The sequence below is a fragment of the Ruditapes philippinarum genome, unplaced genomic scaffold (genome assembly GCF_026571515.1).
Source record: "Ruditapes philippinarum isolate M1 unplaced genomic scaffold, ASM2657151v2 ctg3947_1_1_1_1, whole genome shotgun sequence".
NCBI classification, from domain to species: domain Eukaryota; kingdom Metazoa; phylum Mollusca; class Bivalvia; order Venerida; family Veneridae; genus Ruditapes; species Ruditapes philippinarum.
The window spans coordinates 1-15,321 of NW_026852065.1; the positions used below are offsets into that span (position 1 = coordinate 1).

The 15,321-nt window shown below is 32.3% G+C and overlaps 1 protein-coding gene across 1 annotated transcript; it reads right to left on the minus strand.

The window, feature by feature from the left end:
- Positions 1 to 828: 828 nt before the first annotated feature.
- On the minus strand, positions 829 to 14,849 carry LOC132748292 (protocadherin Fat 3-like; the record flags this gene model as incomplete). Its single annotated transcript, XM_060737865.1, has 11 exons — positions 14,714 to 14,849; positions 11,140 to 11,232; positions 10,727 to 10,810; positions 8,236 to 8,405; positions 7,908 to 7,958; positions 7,406 to 7,495; positions 6,783 to 6,872; positions 4,513 to 4,524; positions 4,146 to 4,259; positions 1,923 to 2,052; positions 829 to 914 (listed from the first exon to the last, which is right to left on the minus strand). Coding segments are annotated over exons 2-11 (894 nt in total), but the record flags the coding sequence as incomplete, so codon positions are not given.
- Between the last annotated feature and the right edge of the window lie 472 nt (positions 14,850 to 15,321).

Sequence of the window (15,321 nt, forward strand, 5' to 3'; positions counted from 1 at the left end):
ATATTGCTTTTATTGCAAGGATTGTCAAAGTCCCAGTCCTCTGCAAGAGTGAAAAAGCTTTATCTTTATGGACTTCTTTGGAGGTAAATTGATTTTTTAAGACGCAATCACTTATACATTAAGAATAAATACAGAAATAAGTTTGGCGATAACACTAAAGGTATTGTTTGGAAAAGAATAGTTTATAGATCCTTATAATAGATTGACGTGTTATACTGATGATAACTGTACCTTCATAAAGTAAGCAGGGAGGTTGTTACAATTCTGATAAGGTTTATTTGTAATAAAACCCGTAATCGTGTGTGATTATATTTGATATTTGTGTGGCAAGATGTAAGTCGAAAATGTGAATTATTTTTAGCGACAAGACTTAGTACCTTTGCAAGAAAGCGTATATATTGGTAGGGGTGATGTGTTTTGTAGTTGTATATTGAGTACCGGCGTTATTGGCAGGCTTGACTGACACTCGGAAGTGTGTTGTCTGTTTAACACCCAACAGTATTTAACGTAAACATTTGTCGATGTAGTTGTGTAACCGTACTGTATTTTTGGTGTGGCATTTCTATTTTCACTTGCCTAGAAGAACATTAATAAAATCAACATAATATGTACAGCAAACCATGAGAATTGTTAAGATGATTTAGAAAACGTGAAACAATGTTTCAAATGAAAATCTTAAATTCGATGTTTTCAAACAAGACATGAACCCAATGTTTTTTTATTTGATTTTTAAAAGTGGGGATGCCCAAAAAAAATTTTTCCCTTTTTTTTATAATATACGGGACTTCTTTTGGTCAAAACAAGAGTTTCCAAAAAATGTTGGCTGACTTGTCCTGTATTTATATCTACATTCGTTGCAGCATAAATGACACCGGTGTGATTGTCTATAGCAAACAAGTCTCCACAACTGCTATCTGTGTATATAAAAAAAGTAAAATTATGAACAGTTTTAATAGAAAAAAAAACAAATAACATAAAATTTAACGTATTGTTTTGTTATTTTTGCATTTTGTTTTCACAATACAAAATGATTTAAAGCTGGTTTTTGGAAGGGAGGAAATCTTATTATAATCCATAAAAGTAAGTAACTGGTAAAAACTCCTATTTATGTTAAATTCTGTTCCACCAGTGCATTTATATCAATTTATCTCACTTCTGAAATGAATCAAATATTTATCTTTGTCCGTGGACAAGGTAATACATGACAATTTAAACCATAAACTTTAAGTAATTCATGTTTATTACTACAATTAACTGTAGAAAACTTAATTCATAAAAATTATAAAAAACTGGTGACTTACAAAGAACAGAATAATATATCTTGTTAGAAATCCCTGAATCACCATCAACAGCGCGTTGACTTGAATTACATCAGTTCCCTTAAAAAATTAAAGCTGTCCTATAATATTGACTATTTTTTTACAGAAAATTAAGATATTTTATCACATTATCGCCTAAGTTTTGTTTTTATTTCACTCTAATATTCTATCTTTTAATATATTTAACAAACAAACTGATATGAATACTGATCATTGCTCTTGTAGCTTGCCAGAAAGTACAGTGGAATGATTTCACATTATATCCTGAACGGTGAAATTAACATTTTTCAATGTTTTTCCCTTATAAGGCTATTATTATGAACTCAACTTTTTAAGCATGCTGCGATATTAATTATAATATTATGAAAATTAATAATAAATTTTGAAAGCTATGTCAACTAGAGTCGTCATACAAATTTCATTGTAAATACATATTGTATGTCATTTAACGAATTGAACTGAATAGGATTTCTTAATATGTAATATATATTATATATTTACATGCATGATGTTTTTACACTTTTTAATGACAGCTGAACTATTTAGAACAGCAAGACAAGTCTTAAAATACGTCGTTATACATAACACATCTTAAAGAATTACATACACGTGCAATACTTCCATTGATAGTTTTTCTATATGTACCAGTGAAGAAAGGTGGTTTATTCTGCACGTCTTTAACTTGTATAATCAAATCAGCTGTTGATATTAACCCGCCGTTTGGTCCACCATCCTATTTAATAAATAACATAAAATGAGCAAACCTTGAAAATTATGCTTGGCTAGGGGACATGAAAAAACTCTTGATAATAAACATTTTTACCCCTCACTTTTTTCGTAATGTTAATTTCCCATATGCCTCTGGCAGTTATTCTAACTGTTAATGCAAGTGTACCACATGACTAAGAATTTTGTACTGTTACATAGGTAACAGTATTTTTAACAGTATAAAATTTGGTCATGTCGTCTATCTTCTAAATAAAATGAAATAAAATGGCAGCCATTTTTCTCTCGATTCATTCTTATTTTCGACGATAGGGCATCACCAAAGTAACTATGATTCTCATAAAATTTAGTTCTTTGCACCCTAGAGTTCTTTTCGCGTATGAAATATCTATTCGTTGAATAGTCAAAAAATAAACATCCGTTTTCAAGGGGAGTAATTGAAATGTGAATAATTTTGTGTCAAACTGGAACATGCAGACGATTAAAGCATGCAACAAAGGGTAATTTGATAAAGTTGGCGGACAGACATCTGTAGGATAGCATCGTTATTGCTACTCTTGGTTTATTTTTGTTACAGTTAGATTAAGTTGACAAATTCAGATCATCACAGTATTTGTTCAGGTTAATAAAATAAATAACACATGGGTTTGTATGTAACAGTAAAATTATCATCCCTCGTAAAAATACTGTTACCCTCGGCTGCGCCTCGGGTAACATTATTTTCTTCGGGATGATATCTTTACTGTTACCCACAGACCCATGTGTTATTTATTTATGTTTCTCAAAGTGGATATATATCTACTTATTCTAACACGGGGATTAAACAAACATTTAAAATCAGTTTTAAAACTCCAGTGCTGAATATTTCAATCAATGGGCTTGTTTGAGTTTACACTCTTTGACATATAACACGTAAGGCGGCCAACCGAATTGTATTTAATTCGGATGTTGCGGGCTAAATTTCGCATTTTTTTTTTTTAATAAAAAGTGATGACCGTAAATAATTATGTGAGAATATCAATGGCAAGCCTCGTTACCGCCCACTGGGTGTGTCCCTCTCAGAACGGATATTCCGATCCGAACAGCAACATAATTATGACGGATATCATTATTTCGACCCAGAACAAAAGTACCCCAAACTCTGTCTTTGGATGTTGAAATAGTCTGACTATGAGAGGGTTCTGACTCACACGAGACCGAAGTTTTTTGTGTGAATCAAATCAGTTTGTTATGGATGCATCTATCTCAATATACGTAAATTTTATAATTATGGATTTGCAAGAAATAATACAGTACATGCATCAATCATAGGCATGTATCTCATTCCGACCAAATTAAAACGAATGTCATAAATTGCAATGAATATAATATTTTACTATGACATGTATGCATACATTAAATATATTTTAGAATGCTTTTCAAGTAGAATCGACATCAGACAGCACTAAAACACTACAACATATTCTTCGTGATTCATGGCGCTGATTTGACTTACTACACGAATGGCATTGTAAATAAATCAAGCGTTAACATGTCACTGACAAGCATTCTTCCTTTTTCGAAATTTTCTATTTTAAGACAGCATTTTCCGAATGACATACAATTCTGATTACCTACTGTGAACAAAACCTTATCAGAAAGCATAAATGAGAAAACATTTAAACGTTGTAAAATCATTTTGAACCATTTCAATTATACCTGTATTTTTTTTAAACATAATATAACACAATTATAAAAAGAGTTTTTAAAAAATCTTTATCATATGTTTTACATATACGTGAAGTTAATATTGTTTTACGGCCTGGGAAATTTTAAGCTTTGGTGAAGACCGCGGCCTGGTGGCCAAAAGTTCCAAAGCAATTTCATAAAAACAAAATGCCTCTTAACTGTTCTTGCCATTTAAATGATACTTTAGCAGAAAAATAACTTTGAAAGAAGTTTTATAGTTTTATGCCACTATGCCACCATGCCGCCAACTTAACCCTCACTAACACTATGCCGCAAATTCGCAATGCCACGAAGTTCGTGCCAACTTCAATCCGCTAGACCGCCAACTTTAAAGAACTTGTGTTATCATTATTATAATATATCATAATATACCTTTGCAGTTATCACAAAATGATAGTAGGTATTCCTTTCAAACGATAAACATTTTACTAATGAAACAGTCGCAGTTGCAGGGTCTATCAAAAAGGTATTATTGTACTCCGCTGTCTGAAAGATAAATGCGTCTGATTTTTCATCTTTCTGTCTGTCAGCTTTTGAGAAGAATAATTTACAAACAAAAAAATTACTGAAAATTTATTTTTAAGTAAAAAAAAATGTTAACAACCATTCATATATATAATTAATCGTGTGGTCAAAATCAGCTCTTAATTGACACTTAGCTAAACAAAGGCTTAGTATAGAACGATTTTGTTAATATCATTTTCTCATTTCATTTATTTCTATAGAAACAAATTCCTACCTGTGTCTTTGGCTGTAATGGAATGAAAAATAAAGTAAAAATAAAAACAAGTCGATCATTTTGTTTTTACATTTTGGTTGGTTGTAAAGAAATGTACATGTACATCAAAAGATAAACAGCAACATGTTGTCTTTATAAAGTTCGATTGTTATTTATATCTTTATACATTATATATATATATTGTTTTATATTATTTTATTTCTATTAATATATTGTTTTGATAAAACTCCGATAAAACATTTCATTTCATGTTTAAGATAATTGTTATCCCCTTTTAAAACGGTTTATTCCAAAATCGGAAGAAATTGGTTATATGGGAAATAGTCAGAAATTTTTTAACTTGGGGTATTTTACTGCGCTAAACAGACGGCAAATATTTAAAAACAAATAAAAAAGAACTAGGTACAGTCTTTCTGTAAATGACTTAAGGAAAAGAATTTTCTGCGACAAAGACGGTAATAACGGTCTCTTGAGTAACATTTCGCGGAAACTCGGCTCGTTAACTAATCAGTTAACTTTAATATTTCTGTCTGTATCAGAATCCGGTGTAAAATTTTATAGGATTACTTTTCAGGTACATGCTTTACAATGTGATGAGATTGGTAAAATCCTTTCTATACACTCCCAAAAAGCGGAACGTAATTTTGATGCTATGGTATTAACGTTCAATTTTTTAATCGTCTATGCCTTTGTATATATAGGGCTTTAATAAGATTTTTTTTTAAATAAAATTGTTATCTCATTAATAAATTCAACTTTTCAATTTTTAACTTCATCACTAAGGATATAGTTATGTATAAACTATAAATAGTATGAGAAACAATTTGCAATGAATTCATATCCAAAACGATGGGCACATTCGCCACGTTTCACAATTATCACACTGGTGTGATAAAGTACTGTTGTGTTTATATAGGTATTCTGCATGAGAAATGATAGAGGCGTGTTCAATAAACTGAGGAAAAATGTTGAATCAAATTTCTCACAAGAAATGACAGATAAACATTTTTCTACAATACGTTTCATTGGTCAAACACAATAATATTACCAACATAATGTTCGTTGCTCATAAACAGTTTTACAAGTTTTATTTTCTACACACGTACGATAATGATGATAGATTTTTTTCTATCAGTATTAAAAGAATGCGAAATGGACTCCATTTCGCTAAATGATTTTTTTCGACTTCGAATTGACATTTGTTTGTTTTGTTTTTTTAATTTTGGTTTAAGTGTATTAATTAATATCATTTTTAATAACGAAGTGATATATGACATGAAATTACTATTAAAACAATTTTGGTAATACTATTTTCATTATTTATACTTGTACATTTGAAAATAATCTTATAATAATGTCACATAGTTCAGTTTATTGTTTTATACATCAACGGTTTCAAATAAAAACCCTGTTTTATATATTATGTTAAACCTCGGACAAAAAATATATTTTTGTCGTCCAAGATTGTAAGTTAATAGAAGAAATTCTATTTATAATGTCAGTTAAACTATAATTTGTAAAGCAAATGTCTTTCCGTAAGCGAACTCCATTTCGTAAAGGCCAGATTATTTTCAGAAATATGACTATAAAATAGGAAAATAGTAATATTAAATGTTTCAATCTGTAGTTTTATGTCATATGTTAAAAGTTTGTTAAAAAAACGATAATACTTATCACGATTAAACCATAACTTGTAAAACAAATGTCCATTTCGTAGGCGATATGTTCATTTCGCGAAATGGTGTTAATTTCGCATTCTGTTAACCGGTTTTCTATAAAAATGATACCTTTGTTTTGGTTTGCATTCATTCCTTAGTACCATATTTCTATCAGAACCACTACTACAATATCATAATCGTTACAACTAATACCTCTTAAACAACTTTCAATTTTACAGTATCAATAGCTAACACTACCACTCAAAGACGACCACTACATAACAGCCACTTACGCTACCACTATTATATCTTTCGCTGTAACAATATCAAAAGCTTGGCTAACATTGCAACTTCAAACACAACTGACACGATCATAACAACACTACATTTTTATTTTATTATTACATTATTTTCACCATTACATAACTTGCACCTCTTCAGAATTATACCCACTACAATTACTTAAACTGTTATAGTTACGGTCACAACAAATATGAAATATGTGCTTGTGACACCCGTGTGACATGTTATCTGTAATATATCTGTTCCTACAAAGGTCGTCATAACGATGACAATACTAGCATACGATTTTGAACTTAATCGGCAATTTACCTTCATAGAAAAGGTCACTGTTCCATTCGGTCCACTGTCTCTGTCCGTTGCCCTGATGTTTGAGTAAACAATTGTTTTGTTGCAAGGAAGCTATTGATACAATTTAATGAAATCAAACTTCAATATAAAAGAGAAGGTATAACAGTTATAGACTGATATAAAAAAAAAACAGTCCCGTTAGCGCAATAGGTAAAGCGGTAGACTGTGAATCGGGCAACCCGGGTTCGATTCCCGACGATGCAGATACTTTTGTTGTGATTTATCATGAAGCTCTTTCTACGGTCATTTGCACTGTACTTCTGATCTGGCATGTACAGAAGTTATCATATTTCCATACAAAAGTGACTATAACTGATACACTGCTTGACAACATGCCAATGAACGATGCTGTGGCTGAACTGTGGTCCTGTACATAAAATACCACCACCACCACCACCATTACAAATATGCGGCGAAAACCCTAATGTTCTATAATTTTGTCTTATACATTCTTTACTCTATTGAAATTAATAACTAACACTTGCTAAATATACTCTTTATTATAAAATATATTTAAAACAACATAACCTGTAAAAATATAAAATACTCCGGTACACATTGGAAAATTTTGTTTAATACTATACCTCATCTATGTCAAAAGTGTAGGGCAAGCTTTGAAACACTGGTGAATTGTCGTTAACATCAAGTATATAAACTAAATGTTCATATTTAATCTGAAAGTATACCAATATATATATATTTAAAATTTGAAGCGGCTGACATATGTAAATGATAAAGTTATCAATCTAACAAAGTTAAAAAAAGTCAAAAGTAGCGGAATATACTGCTTGTTCAATGATCGTTCCCGTTTTCAATGTGTTTTCCACTTTGACATAATTTCAGATGAATTCATGTCTGGTCATGTTTGGATTTGTTTTAAATTTTAAGGAATGATTAAAATCTTTCAATATTGTAAATATATATATATATATATATATATATATATATATATATATATATATATATATATATATATATATATATATATATATATATATATATATATATAGATGAGAGAGAGAGAGAGAGAGAGAGAGAGAGAGAGAGAGAGAGAGAGAGAGAGCCTAAAAACTCTTAAACTCATACCTCGTTGTGTTGATCATCAGTAATTATAAGTTCTATCTTTATCGTACTTCCCTAAAAGTAGAGAGAATTTCGGCAATACTAAGCTTGTGTTTTTGCTGGAATAGTTTACCGAATAATGCTGTATGTTTATGCAGATGCTATATGAAACACCGTGTAAAACTTTTAAACCATTTTTGAATCACATTTCACATTTACACCCTAACTGCTTTTTAAGTAATGTAGGACATCAGGAGGCATATGTCTCAGACTTTCCCAAGAAAAAGAAAAACAACATTATTTTGGCACTAGAATCTATCATTATTGAAAACTAAACAAACGGTTTGCTTACTAAAGTTTCCCTGTCTAACTCTTTTTTTGTTGTTATATTGACCCAGACATCATTTGTACCTCCATCTGGTTCAAAATTGAAATTAATGCTTGTTTTGTCACTGTCCGGTTTAAATCTGATGTGGTCATTTCCATCAGAATCCTTTAAGTGAAGTCTACAAACAGTCCCTTCTGTAAGACATTAGAATTAAGTCGATTCAGCGAATATTAAAATGAAATACAAATTATAATTGAAAAATCGTTCATTTCTTTAATTGTTTGTAATTAATTATTTTTAAACGACATGGTATATATCATTTTTTAACATATGAACATGGACTGGAAGACCATGAAAAGTTAAGTAAGAAGACGGTACTGTTTAATTCGGAATTCCGTTTGGACAATGGTGACTTTTATTTAGTCTGTACCCGCGATGCACGATGGTACGATGGTGAAAACACGATGGAACGATGGTGAAAAAGCGATGGTACGATGGTGAAATCGCGATGGCGCGGAAGTACGATGGTAAAAACGCGATGTTACATCTCGTTTTCACCATCGTACCATCGCGCTTTCACCATCGTACCATCGCGTTTCAACCATCACACCATCGCACTATCGCGCCATCATGTTTTCATCATTATGCCATCGCGCTTTCACCATCGTACCATCGAGCTTTCACAATCGTACCATCGCGATTTCATTATCGTGCCATCGCGCTTTCACCATCGTACCATCGCGCTTTCACAATCGTACCATCGCGTTTTCACCATCGTGCCATCGCGTTTTCACTATCGTACCATCGCGTTTCAACCATCGTACCATCGCACTATCGCGCCATCGTGTTTTTCATCATTATGCCATCGCGCTTTCACCATCGTTACCATCGAGCTTTTACCATCGTACCATCGCGATTTCCATCATCGTGCCATCGCGCTTTCACCATCGTACCATCGCGCTTTCACCATCGTACCATCGCGATTTCATCATCGTGCCATCGCGCTTTCACCATCGTACCATCGCGTTATCACAATCTTGCCATCGCGTTTTCACCATCGTACCATCGCGTTTCCACCATCGTGCCATCGCGTTTTCACCATCGTGCCATCGCGTTTTTACCATCGTACCATCGCGTTATCACAATCTTGCCATCGCGTTTTCACCATCGTACCATCGCGTTTTCACCATCGTGCCATCGCGTTTTCACCATCGTGCCATCGTCTTCCGGTGGTCATGCGCAATGTAATATTTTTATCAACAATGTGTGCCTTCTCATAATTGAACCCTTTCTATTTGTGTATCTTTTAGATCTAAGTATTTGGAACATGAAATTAACAAAAGGCAATTACTCAAAAATTTTAAACAAAGTTGTTATCCTTGTGCACTGTACATATACAGTTTCAAATTGGTATATTAAATAAAGCAGGAGAAAAAATGCAAATATATATATAGCATACATAACCATATATTAAATAGTCGTTGATCTATATACAGTATCACAACATAAATGGACAATTTATTTAATGTAAAGATAACAAGTTTTATTATTTATAACTCAAATTAAATATCAAGTATTCTAAACTTGTCTTTATTATCTTTCGTAACAGAATCTGACATCTTTCTGTATGTGTATTGATTTTACTGACCGAAAGGCGATGGTACGATGGCGCGATAGTGAAAACGCGATGGTACGATGGTGAAAACAGGACGGCGCGATGGTGAAAGCGCGATGGTACGATGGTGAAAAAGTGATAGCACGATGGTGAAAACACGATGAAACGATGGTGAAAACACGATGGTGCGATGGTACGATAGTGATTGCGCGATGGTAAGATGGTGAAATCACGATGGTACGATGGTGAAAACGCGATATAACATCGCGTTTTCACCATCGTACTATCGCGCCATCGCGATTTCACCATCGTTCCATCGCGTTTTCATCATCGTACAATCGTGTTTTCACCATCATACCATCGTGCCATCTCGTTTTCACCATCGTAACATCGTGCATCGCGGTAACAGACTAAATTAAAAATCACGACTGTCCAAACGGAGTACCGTAGTTTAAGCATAAAACTCATTATAACTATTCCTTATTTTTCAGTACTGAGATTAATAGGATCTATCATAAGATACCAGATGGTTGAATTTTCACCTTCATCTATGTAACATCTAATGATTGATTGCTTTTCTCATGTTCTTGGATACATTCAGTACAACTACTATTTATGCACATTTCAACATTGTTGGAGGAAAGGGAGAGACTTAGTATGTTGACCTTTCATATGTTAACAAAAAAAATCTTACATAAGCAACAAATTTCTACGCATCTTTCATTAATATCTCTGCTACTTATACTGAAAAATTAATAACTCTCGGTTCAACTTATCGTGTTGTATGATAAGACTATTTTTATATGTTCATAAGTAAATGCCGGTATGCAGATGCAATATTAAACTTCAGTTCTACGACAAACTACGCAAGTTATATTGAAACAAGATCACAGTACTTACTGAAATTCTCATATTGAGATGAATATGAGTTGTAGGGGATAGAGTTAGCTATATAAGGCGATCCAGCGTTTGCATAACCAAAAGCTAAAAGAATCGCAACATGAATCTAACAATTTTCAAATGTTTAGTAAATATGTTTTATGCATTATGTAATAAACTTGTATTGCCATATGCTTAAACAAACAAACAAAAACAACAACAACAACAAAACATTCAAGCATATCAAGAACTATGAATCTATGAATCATTATTTTTGTACATCCTTATGACTTTAACGAAACTGGAAAGTGTGACAGCCGGTACAATGAATGGATCAAACGATATATTATTTAAAACACAAAAAGAACAACGCTTCATTTAAAATGAATCTGTATTGATATGTTATAGATAAAACTGAATTAAAAAAGGCCTACCTATCAATAACATAAGGACAGCCCGAATGTATGTGCTGCTTTTCAAATCATTGACGTGTATTCCCATTCCGGTTTACTTCTAAGTAAATATACCTGCAAAACTGATACTTAACTCTATATCATTTAAGTTTTATTATGAAAACGATTGCGACAGTATGATAACAATGAATAAAACGTATACAACATGAAAGGGTGAAGTAAAGTTATTGAATAAACCTTATCCAATGTATGTCCGGTTAGCACCTCTACCCCTTCCTTATTTTCCTTCTTCCCCTCTCTCACCCCTACATTTTTTAACTTATGGTTGGACTTAAACTCCCATTTGTTTAATAATTGGCACTACCTCAGCCCCATGGGTGTGTCCTTACCCGTGTGGTTACCAACCCGTGCTGACCTTCTTGCTCACTCTTTATCTAAGACAATTTTTCCCCTTTGTCTGCAGTTAGTCTGCCTCAGTGAAATACAGGCCGCAATTCAATAACTTTATAGCTTAGAGTGGAATTATTGAAAAGACAATGCCAGACCTCCCGTAACCGATAAACATCATTTTACATACCCGACAATCATAAAATGAATAAATACACTTAATTGTCTTCCAAACTGGTCGGATCAAGATCTGCCTGTTGGAGAAGAAGTTTGAGCTGAAACTGAAAAGGTTGGCAGACATGGAAAATTCAAGCGTTGGAGATTTGATTTTATCGACTAAGTAAGTGGACGGCACAAGTAAATGCAAGTTTCAATTCACGCATATTAAGAACCCCAATGCGCATTATGCAGTTTTGCTCTATTTAGTAACAACCACAGATGTGTTACTGTGGCAATGATTTTTGAATCTTCAGTTTAAGACAGTCGTGCATTTTATAAAAAAATGATTAGCAGTGTATGGACAATGCGTAACAAAGGGTGTGTACCCTAAAATAATGTGTGGAACAAAAACCATTTTAAGAGGGATAAGACGTTATTAAGCACACCTGTTGCAATTAACTTAATTATAACTAATTCCAAATAACCAGCGCCATATTCAATGCATAATAACAGTGAAAATGGTGATGAATGCGTATGCATGGATTGCAGGATTTGCCAATTCTCTTAATCATTAGTATAAATTGATATTTGTTACGAGGGAAAGTAAAATCACCAAAATTAGTTATCAATATATAAATACTAGTAGCCCGTTTTTGAATGATACAATCAGTCTTTTAATGATATCAACATGATGTACACATCAACGTTCATTCAAACGCTGGAAAAGCCGCACTTTTAGAAGATGACGTCAGATGTTCAACAGCTACTTGAAATCTACTCGAAGAAAAGGAATTCGAGTAAAAAGTCAAAACTTTTTTGTAAACATCGTTAGAATTTCAAAAAATAATGTAGTTCACCAAAGATTGGCCTTAGTACTTGATATAATTTTTGAAAAAAAGTTATGTTTTACTGCCTAGTTTAGTCCTGAAAACAAGTTTATTTCCTAAATGCTCCCACTTGGACTCCCAAACAAATCTTATCCCGTTTACAGGCCTAAACCAGACAGTAAAACTTTAAACGTTTTTTTTTTACAATTTTATCAAGTACTAAAGCCAATCTTTGGTGCGCTACATTTTTTTTTTTTATATTCGTTCATTATTTTTTGATATTCTCACGATTTCTTTGAATATTAACATATCTTATCTTCGAGTCGACGGGATAACAATTCGATTGGGAGCATCGCAGGCCTTTTCGAGTTCTGTGAATTTCGATATAATTTTGCCCTTTTTGTTTAGTCCGGACGTCCTCCCTTATACTATGATTAAAACCAGTGAATGTATGTCTTTTGATTTAAAATATTACACAAATATTTATTCAAAGATCAAAATCCTACTTCATAATTGATTAATAAGACTTTAAGAGTTCAAACATGATTTTATATAACGGTGATTTTCTCCCCTGTGCTTTGATTTGAGTGACAAAATTTGATAAGAGAAAAGCCATAAGTTGACTATATTCGACTTCCGTCTATAATCTTACATTGTCAGTGAGCTCTTGACATATTCAGTGAGATAATTTCTATTCATTTTAAAGTCTTTTTATCACGAATCTCGGCGTCTTTTGATACTTTGTAAGAGCATAGTTGATACTTTTAAGTGTACTTGATAAAATATTCCCAATTTAATCAAAATATATACAAATCACGAATATCTACGTATACATTTCCTTAACTAAATGATAATGTGAACCTTTCTGATGACAAAATAAATGTCGAGTTAAATCAGGAAGCAAAAAAAATGATAGAGATAAACAAACAAACCTCTTTATCATAAAATGTCAATGTTGCGACACGCTCTCACATTGTCAAACTCGAAATAAAGCAGAGATATGATAAAAAAGAAATTTAGTATGAATAAAGACATATGAACTGAAATTGAAATAAGAGATTGATTGATTAACAAAATATGACCACTTCAGTCTATCCCTTTCTAATTTTTGATGCATCATGGAGTCATGTTAAATCAAATGATAAAGTTCAGCATAAACTCTTAAAGCAATGATAGCAAAAGATTTAATTTTCGACGTCAGTACTTTTCAGTACTTTTTTGTTATAGAGCAAGTTTGTATATGTTAAATCTTAAAAACATCTTCAAATAAAATAAAGAATGATACAAACCTTTCTTGCTATTGTATATTTTTTCTTGAGTTTTATTATTGAAATATCATTTGAATTATTTTGGCCATCCAAATTTAGAAGAATTTAACTGTTAAGTTAGTTAAAACAAGATTTAAATGATTTGTTGAAATAATTTCTTTACAGTCAGTAAACTACTCATTATAAATAACGATAACTTGTGGATTTCAACTTACTAAGTTCATACTAATTCATTTCAATTCGATTGTGTTGGAAACTCTAAGCTTATTAGAACACTCTCGAATATATTCCTGGAACTAACAGTACTAATCAATGAGTGAAAAGTTTCTTGTTTACGGAAACAACGGCTTGCCCTTGACGGTGTTTGGACCCGCGCCGCCAGCAATCCTTAGATTACAAGTCGGGCGCATTAACCACTCGGGGAAAGCCGCCATTGTAGTTATTATGTAAAACTGTTCATGGCCATCATAGTCCTATTGTTTTGCACAATTATCTTGTTAAGATACTTTAATTTTATTCATTTTATAACTTGGAAAGAATATATTTTTTCAATTGATAAAAGAAATAAATATTGCACGTCTGTTATCTTTTTTCAATCTTTTTTAAATAATGTACCAACCGATTATCAATATTCGTATTTAAAAAATGTGCCTTTTGAGCAAATTATTACATAAAAAGTTTGTTTCACTTGTTGACTTTTAGGATGAGCATTTTTACGAACTCATGTCCACATAGAACACAAAAAGTTTAAGTTCTAATATCAAAAGAAACATTGGATATTTTTTAATCAACTTTTTATGTATATTTCACTTTACAAAGAAAACAAATTTTGTATACTGTATTTTACTTCTTTCGATTTTATTTATTTGAGTCAGTAAAAATGTACTAACAAAAGCATTTGTGACTCAATATTGAAAAAAATTAATACAGAACACATAACGTAAATGTACTCACCAAACACAGCTTTTTAGATCTGTTCATACACTTAAAATATTATGATCCTAAAATATTTTATCAATTTATATTTACTCTACCAAATCTTGACAAGCCTATTGAACTTGTATTAGCTTGTCATTAGATAAGTGAGTGCCAAATCTGAAAATTGGTCGTCAAAAACACTTGTTTGGTTGATAATTTAGTACTACGAGTGTCTCATTGTTCAGTTTTCGTACGTGATTTGAAAAGGGTATCTAGGCCACCTTTATAGTTATCAGTCGAGATCTTTGTAGAGTTTTGAACAAACTCTTAGTACGATCTGGTTCTATAATAGTTCGATGCAAGCATGAATACGCCTTTATTTTTTATCTCGGACTCGAAAATATAGTATAAATAACTTAATATCAAGTACCATCATAAAGCTAAAGTTTGACGTGGGGCATGGCCGAGAGGTTAACGCGTCGGACTAGTAATCTACTGATCGCTAGCCGCGTGTTTCAAACTCCGTCAGGGGCAAGTCGTTGTTTCCTTCAGCAAGAAACTTTACACTCATTGCTCAGTACTGGTTTGGTTCCAGGAACGGATTCGAAAGTGTGTCAAAACTTATAGTCCTAAACAATCAAACT